At 42.4% G+C, this 8824-nt stretch overlaps 1 protein-coding gene across 3 annotated transcripts in view; it reads left to right on the top strand.

Annotated features, from left to right (window-relative positions):
- Nucleotides 1-324: 324 nt before the first annotated feature.
- The window catches only part of Uspl1 (ubiquitin specific peptidase like 1), a 38996-nt gene continuing 30496 nt past the window's right edge, over nt 325-8824 (top strand). The window contains exons 1-3 of one of the 3 annotated variants that reach the window (XM_005387742.2): nt 325-473; nt 3295-3460; nt 3964-4092. In XM_005387742.2, coding sequence (XP_005387799.1) covers nt 3362-3460; nt 3964-4092 — 228 coding nt within the window. In that variant the 5' untranslated portion in view covers nt 325-473; nt 3295-3361. Of the gene's footprint in view, nt 474-3294; nt 3461-3963; nt 4093-7776; nt 7843-8824 lie in introns of all 3 variants that reach the window. The other 2 variants (XM_013515876.1, XM_013515877.1) reach the window with 2 other exon arrangements.

Raw genomic sequence — 8824 nt, 5'->3', positions numbered from 1 at the left:
CCTCCGCAGCGGCTCGCGCACTAGTTTTAATCACGCCCCACCCCCTGACGCCGGCGTCACCTCCGCCGCTCGAGCGCTTTCCAGCAGCTTCCAGAAACGTCGCCTCTCCAAACCCAGCCACTCACGCAAAGGGGGCTGGGTAGTCACCGGCCCCGCCCCTGCTCGGTATCGCAGCTGCAACTGAAGCTGCTGCGGCGGCTGGGTGGGGAGCCAGGCCTCTGCGGAGCCCGGCCGGAAGTGCTCCGGTCTTCGCCTTCCCCGCCACGCCTACGTCTTTTCAAGCCCGCCCCGCGGTGGCAAGGGGGACTCTTTCGCTGGGGACTCCAACCGGAAGTTGCTTTCCTGGCCGAGCGGCGGTGAGGGAGGAGTAGTGCGCGCGGAACGTGGGTTGAACGTTGCGATTTGGTGTGGCGCGCAAGCTGGAACAGGAGTTCGGACCGGCCCGGTACGAAGAAGGGGAGTGCTCGGGGCAGGTAAGGGGAAAGAGGGAGTAGTTTCCTTCGGCGCTCGAAATGGAGAGAGGAAAGCAGCCTGGGTGTCCGGCGGGCGGGTGGGCCGGGCCGGGCCGGGGCTCGGGTGGGAGGGCGCGGAGCGGGCGGTGCGGGTCGGGCTGGCGCAGGGAGGTAAACGCTGAAGAGACACCAGAGTCCGCTTCCCCCTCGCCAGGAGCGTGCAGACGGCAGGGCTAGCGGATCGGCTTTCCGGGGTAGCTTTGCAGCTCCTCTCGCTCGGTCCCGCGGGTCTCGGCTCCCGCACCGCAGGGGATCGGTGTCCGGCGGGGCCGCGGCCCGGAGCCGACCCGCTTCTGCAGCCGGAGCCTCGCTGCCGCGGGGCGCGTGCCGAGCCTGCTGGGTCCCGGAGCGCAGCGCTCCAAGAGCCGAGGCCTCCCTCCGAGCAGCGCTTTCTCCGGGTTCCCCGCCTTGCCCACGGGCGCGTGAATTAAGTTTGATTGCATACTTTCCCCAGTTCCTAGGGCCACCTGCGCTGCGCATTCGCCGCCCCGCGACTGGGTGCATACCGGGCAGGGGCTCTGGGCTTACAGAAGTGCTGAAAAGAGGCTGCCAGAGGAAAGGTGCTGGGTGAATGAAGTAGAGGCAGAGAAGGCTAGGGCGATCCGCTCGTGCAGTGAACTTTTAGGTCGTGCTACCGAGCTGCTTGCACAGATCTGCCTAGAAGCAGGCTCGGTAAATGGGTGATTCCAAGCTGAGCGCAGGTAGACTCGGGCTTGTTTCGGGGAGTCGTAGCGCGCGTGTTTTCACAGTGATGTGGGATGGGAAGAGAGGAAGCATTTTCCAAAGACCTGATAACGGAATTTGGTTACTTATGTGAAAGCGAGGGATACAAGAGCTGAGAAGGATTCAAACTTGCTAGTGTTGTATTTGAGATGTATGTTGCGATCACGGGGAGCAGGAGCAGGTTACTTTGGAAGGGAAGAGAGTGGAGGCAGTTACTTAGGTACGTGTTACATTTAAGAATCACCCCAGGATTTTTGTGTTTGAAAGAAGACCTAGGTGGCTTTTTGTGTTTTCATTTTGAATTTTCTGTTGCGGGTCCTGCCTACTTGATTTTCCCATTGAAGTGATGGTGGTGGAATCTGGGGGGCAGTTTTGAGGGCGTCTTCTGTTTATCTCGTGTAATTGAGAAAAGAGGAGTACCTGGATCCCTTAGGCAGCTGGAAATTTTTATGAAAAACGATTTACTTGAGATACATAGTCTATCAAATTCTCTACTGAGAACGGTGTAGAATGATACACTGCGTATTGCTTACATAGTGAAGTATAAAATTAGCACCAAATAGTAGCTATAATTTGTTACTTATCAGGTGTGGCGCATTATCTCATTTAATTCTTAGACCAGTTTTAGAGATAAGTTTTGGGACTCATGTACAAGGCAAAGCTTACTTTTTTACTGTTTCGGAACCGTATAAATTTGACTTTCTTAGACCCTGTAAGTCCCTTTTATAAGTAAATTACAAGTAGAAGCAGCCAAAGATGATAAGGTGGGGTTGTCTGTGAGAAGCCGAAAAAATGAAAAACACCCTACTGGGAATAACCCTCCAGGCGGTCCTCGGTCAGCTGCTTTTGCCCCAGGGGCATTTTGGCAGTGTTTGGAGACCTGTTTGGTGGGTACACGTCAGCGAGCTCCTACACATTCTGCAGTGCACAGGATAATTCCTACAACAAAAAGTTATCCAAGACGTGGTGCTGTAATTTTTGAGAAACGTCGTCTTAGGATTTTTTCTTCAGGAACAGGAAATTAAGACTCATTGATGCTGACTTTTTAAAAAAGAATTTTTAGTTTTGAAATTATTCCTTGGCTTGAAAGGTGTGTGAGGTTATACAGTTAGAGCACAATAGCATAGCTAGTTTTTAGAGAGAATGATGAGCCGTCAAATCCCAGAATACGGTTGCTGTAGAAAGATTTTTAGGTCTTGGAAAGACTTCTGCTTGAAGTTTTTACATCTTTGCTAAGTGGTAATTTTCTTCCCTTTAAAGGGTTCTTACGTGTGATTTGGCTGTATTTTAAATTCATGTTTAAATTGCTTTTAACAGCATTTTCCCTACACTTGTCCTCACCTTGTAATTTTGACCACGGGATATGGTTTTACTTCACAGGACTACACTCAGAACAAGCTTGTCATGTGTTAATTTGTACTGTGGCAGTGTTTATATGTTTTGTTCTAGTGTAGATCACATAAACATAAATTGGTGTTGGCAAGTTTTAAAAAGTAACATTCTTAGCCGTGATGGCACATTCCTGTAAGGAGGCTGAGGCAAGAGGATCATCGTAAGTTGGAGGCTAGCCTGACCTAGGGAGCATGACCCTGTCTCAAAAAAACAAAACAAAATTCTCAGCTGGTGAAGTATTGGTTAAAAATAGGGATGAGTGACACAGCGATTCATTGGTTCTTTTATTCCTGTTAAATAATGAATCTGGAGGGTTTTGGGTATTTTCTCATAATGTGGACATGTTTGATTTTAATTGTGCAGAGACACTTAAAAATTTAGGTTTTCAAGCTCTGGTCAGTATAGTTTGCTGTAAATACATAGTAGCTCCCAGTACTACAAGTTTTGTTTAATTTGCTTACCTGTGTTGCATGTGAAAATAAAACCTGTAGCTAGTTTCTACCCTTTTCCTATTACTTGCTAAATATATAAATAAATTTAGGTATTTTCAATTTCAAGATCACAATTTTAGGATATGGCTATCCTGGGACATATATTTCTTTTAAAAAATGGCTTTTTCTTGTAAATAGGATTTTTATTTAATTGTCTATTGACTTTTTTTTTCCAGGGTTCATTGAAAAATCCTTAGTGATATTGACATGTTTCAAGTGACATAAATTAGCCAAAGACTCGGAATGATGGATTCTTCGAAGATTGGAAATGGTTTGCCAGTGATTGGACAAGGGCCTGATATAGGGATATCTTCACTCCCCATGGTGGGGTATTTGGGAAAAGTTAGTGAACTTATTTCTTGCCTCAGTGCAAAGTTTTTTTTGCCCCCTTCTATTTTGGAGACTTAAATTCGGTTTTAATTTTACCAATTCTAAAAATGGTGTATCTTCCACGGAAATCTTACAGCAATGGCGAAAGATTGTTTACCTCTTTGTATTTGATTGATGTATGAAAGTAGAAATAGAGCATAGACTTTATAGTTTACTGTTTGAGAATGTGAAACATAGATGTTGCCTGGCCCTTGATGTTACTTTTTTCCTTGAAAATGAAACTGATGCTGTTGTTATCATTTAAAACTTAATGTTTAGTCTTTAAAACTGTAATACTCTTTTCTGAATAATAGCTGTATTTAAAACCTTATATGCATTTGTCTTATTTGCCATATGTAGTCTTGCTGAGATGCTTGTTGAAAATTGTTGTTTCTGGTTACCTTTCCATTTCACCGTTTGTAATTAGATGTAGTTTAGGTATGTCTCTATTTTAATTTGCTTTATTTCTCTTTTAGAATTATGATTCAGCTAAAGTTACATCAGATGGATATTGTCCTGCTTGTAGAGAGAAGGGAAAGTTAAAAGCATTAAAGACTTACCGAATTAGTTTTCAAGAATCTATCTTTTTGTGTGAGGATCTGCAGGTAAAGTATTATTGTACATACTGTATAGGTTTTAACCTTTTGCTTTTTTGTTCATAATTTTTTTACTCATTTTGTATTTCTTATAGAGTATAGATTTGTAATACATAATTTGACGTTGTGAACCTGGTTAGTATACAGTTTTAAGCAGTTTAACAGTTTCTGTTTGTTTGTTTTTTGTGTGTGTGTTTTGAGACAGCGTCTCACTGTGCAGTTCAGGCTGGTCTTGAACTCACCTTGTAGCTCAGACTGGTCTTGAACTCGCAACGATCCTCCTATGTCAGCCTCCCGAGTGCTGGGATTGCAGGTGTGACCACCACGCCCGGCTCGGTTTAACAGTTTTAAACAGTTATTTTTACCATTTAGAATCCTGAGTTGGTACTTTTTTTTTTTAAAACTTTGTGGGGGTTCTTTTTAGCTATTAGCATATAGTACTTACTCTCCCGTTGCTTTGGTTAGTTAATTTAGGGACTGATTGAAAAAATTATCGTTTCTAATTAACCTGGGAGAGTATTTTAGAAATTGGTTAGTCTAAAAACACTGCATACTCTGTGCTAAATACTGTGTACTTAAAAAGACTGTAAATATCTTTTAGAATTATATAGAATTATAAATTATAGTAATTTGTATCTAGTAGTATTTATCTATCAGTCTATCCATCTGTCCATCTATCCATCCATCCATCCACTTTATATAGGTCATTAAATTCCTACTACTCAACATTTTATTATACTTAACCATTCATGAAACTGTACACATTTAATTCTCAAACGTTTGCAAGATAGATATTCCCATTTTTTCAAGTGAGAAAAGAGGCAGGGCTGAGGATGTGGCTGAGTGGTAGCCTGCTTTCCACGCGTGCACAGGGCTCTGGCTTTGATCCCCAGCACTGCAAAAAAGACAACAGATTTAGAGGATTGAGGAAGAGAAGATCGTCTTAAAGTGGCAGAGCGTGACTGGAATGTAGTCTTCTAATGTCAGATCTGTTTACTCCAGTGAAACTAGCAGTTCATCAGAATCACCTGGAGGGCTCTTAAAAGTATTTCTGGTCTTACCCCCTAGATGCTGATTCAGTGGAGTTGGCACAGAATTGGGTTAGATTTTTAACTTTAGAGGATGAGTCTGGTGACTAATTCAATTTGGAAAATACTAGACTAAATTCCAGGGCCGTTGGTCGATACTTTTCTGGGTGGAATTTGAAAGAAAACATTTATTTATACATTTATTCCCTATGTGTATCACTGTTGTTGGTACTCTTCTGAATGCAGTGATGACTGAAACAGAAATGCCCCCCCAAAGGAGGTTATGTTCTGAAGTAGAAAAGCCATAAAGATAATAAACAGTACCTTTTTTTTTCCCTCGGGGTGATAGAAAGTATTGTAGAGAAAAATTAAGCAGTGGCCACTAGAGTGTCAGGAGGACTTTGCAATTATAAGTAAAGTGGTAAGCAGAGTGCTTCATTGAGAAAGTGAAATTGGAGCAAAGGCCTTTGAGAGGAAGAGAACTGTCTTCCGGGCAAGGGGAGAAGTAGCACCAGGACCAGTGAGAGTGGGAGCTGCTTGTCGTGTTTGTGCTGTTGGCAGTGAAACCTGCAGAGCTGTGTTTGAGGAAGGAGTAGAGTGATAGAAGATGGGGCAGAAAAATAACGGGAGCTAGCCCAAGGCAGGTCTTACCGCAGTAAGGTCTCTTGACTTTAATTCTGGGTGAAATGAGGGGCAGGAATCATAGCAGAGAGATGGGCAGAATGGTGATGTCACCTGAGTTACTGTGTTAAAAGGATCACTGTGGCTGCTGGGTCGAGTATGTAATGGGTAAGAGCTAGCTTTAGTTATTTCCTCACTGGGACAAAATACCTGACATCCGTACCTGAGGAAGAAAGGGTTAGTTTGTGGAAGTTTCTCTCCATAGGCAGCTGGCTCCAAAGCAGGGCAGCATGGCAGAGGGGCCCAGCAGAGGAGAAAGAGCTCATGGCCTGCTGGCGGACAGCAGAGAGAGATCAGGAGGAGGGAGGGAGATAGACCCTTCAGGCCATGGGCCAGTGACACACGTGCCTGCAACTAGGCTTCAGCCCCCTACATCACATTTAGCTGTAAAGCGTCACTGGACTAATCCACCTGACGAATATCACACACTCGTGATCCGCTCTCCTCCCGGGAGCCCCACCTGTGTGTGCATGAGGCTTGGGAGGACATCTACGTGTAAACCAGGATAGAGCTGAATCAGAGAGACTAGTTTCATTGCCAGTCTAGCTAAGTCCGCCGAGATTTCCTGTGTGGCGGGAGTGTGTTGTTACTCCTAATGAGCTCCTTTGATAATACATGCGTTTTCAATGCGGTGATTTAGGGTAGACTCCCTGTGAATAGCGTGAGGATGGGACTAATAACCTAAAAGACCAAACGATTATAGAGAATGGGAACTTCCAGGCCTTCAGGAAAGGGTGAGGGGAAAAGTGGGGCTGGAGATCAAGCCCTACAAAAATCTGAACAATATTAGATGAATTTCCAAGTTGCTGACAGTACTGGGATTGTCATGGTGCACGCATTGAAATGAAAGTGCCACGCCACCTCCCTCAGCTTCTTGAACTTTGCCCTACGCATCTCTTCATCTGTGTCCTGTATAATCTTCGAATAAACCAGTACAAGTGTTTCTTGAGTTCTGTGAGCCATTCTAGCAAATCAGTTGCACCCATGGAGGGGTTTAGAAACCTGATTGTAGCCAATTGGTCAGGAGAGCAAGTAGCTTGGACTTGGCAATTGACACCTGAAGGGGAGCAGTCTCGTGGGGCCGAGCCTCACGGTGTGGGATTTGACATTATCTCCGGGTACGTAACATCAGAATTGACTTGAATTGTAGGGTACCCATTGGATGTCGGATTCACAGCTGCTTGCTGTCTAGGTAGATAGCATCAGAATTGAATTGTGGAATAGTGCATCCAATTGGTGTTTGCTGGAGAATTGTTTGGTGTGAGGGGAAAACATCACTGAAGTCTGCTGCAAGTTTGTGAGAGTATAGTGAAAAGGAAAATAACCCTGTTTTGCCCTTTGTACTAGCTGAAAGGCAGTTGCAGTATTCCAGGGGAAAGGGATAATGGCAGGGCTGACAAGGCATGTGTGGGTTCTTTTTAAACAGTTGTCTCTTAAGCATCTGTAATGATTGGTTTCGGGAGTGCCTTTATTTTATCTAAGGGATGTGCTCAAGTCTTTTTTATAAAATAGGTGTTTGAATATAACCTGTGCACATTGTCTTGTATCCTTTAAATACAATTTCTAGGTTATTTATAACACTAATACAACGTAAATGCGATATCATACTCTATTAGGGAATTCGTAAGATCAGTCTGTATGTGTTCTGTGTAGTCACAGTCATCATAGGTCTGACAGCATCATACATAATTTTCTGCTGCTCGCATCCTGGCTGTGGAGCCCACTGATGCAGATGAAAGAACTGTCCTTTGAACAGTATGTGGTATTCATAGTTCTTTAACCAAGAGCTGTAAGGATAAAGTTGTTCCTGTTCTCAAGAGAGAGGTTTTGGCAATGAAGATTGGATGTGTTATTTGCAGTTTTAGTGTTTGAAGGATTATTTTGTAAGTGATGGAGAAAAAATAAGAATTTTGAGTTTGTAGAATGCAAATGTTAAAACCATGAGTAATTTATTGATCTAATTTTTAAAACATTTTTCTAACAGGAATAGTGTTCTTAATGAAATAGATGGGTTTACAGCAGGGATCAGCAAACTTTGTATGATGCAAAGGTAAAATGAACTTTACATTTTATTTATTTATTTATTTTTAGGGTTTTTTTTGTTTTTTTTTTTTTGTACTGGGAATTGAACTTAGGACCTTGAGCTTGCCAAGCAGGTGCTGTGCTACTGAGCTATATCCTTGGCCTGAGTTTTACATTTTATTTTTTTTTTTATTTTATTTATTGTTTGGGGGGAGACTGGGAATCAAACTCACAACCTCATGCTTGCCAGGCAGGCACTGTGTTGCTAAGCTATATCCACCCTCTGCCCACCTCGAGTTTTACATTTTAAATGATTGGAAAAAATAAAACGTGCCCTTTGATAACATGTGAAATTTATGAAAGTCACACATTAGTGTCCGTAAAGACTTACTGGATCATAGCCATGCCCAATCATTTGATGTATCCTTTATGGTTGCCCTTGCACTAAAATAGCAGAATTGAGTATTTGTGAAAGAGACTATATAGCTCGTGAAGCCTAATTTTGTGGCCTAAGTGAAGTTTGCTTCCTTGGTCTATAAGACCACTTGATCATATCATTAATTTCCTGTTGTAAAACTTGGGGTTCATTGAATATTTTGCTTTTATTTGCAATAAATTGGAAAGAACAGAGTGGGAATCAAATTTTTATATTAAAATGCAATTTATATTAATATTTCATTGCTTAAGAAAACATGTAATACCGTATTCAAAATGCTCCTTCAAAATTAACACCGAATTGGAACTTTCAGGTGTCTCTGTATTTTTCCCTTTTTTCTCGTAATAGTCCATTATTTAGTGTTTAATTTGGAATATTTCATTATTTAATTCTTTTTTAAACAAAACTTGTAATAAAGGGGTTTTTTTTTTTTTTTTAATTTGTTTTTAGACATGGGGTCTCACTATGTTGCCCACATCAGCTTTTTTTTTTGAATTTTAAAGAGAATAGTAAAAAAGATACAAGAACAATAGCAAAATACAAACAAAACAAAGCAAGGACATTTAAAATGATA

Source organism: Chinchilla lanigera, unplaced genomic scaffold (genome assembly GCF_000276665.1).
Source record: "Chinchilla lanigera isolate Chin_1 unplaced genomic scaffold, ChiLan1.0 scaffold00030, whole genome shotgun sequence".
Classification (NCBI taxonomy): domain Eukaryota; kingdom Metazoa; phylum Chordata; class Mammalia; order Rodentia; family Chinchillidae; genus Chinchilla; species Chinchilla lanigera.
The sequence above is the reverse complement of the archived record's forward strand: the minus strand, read 5'-3'. Positions and strand labels throughout refer to the sequence as shown.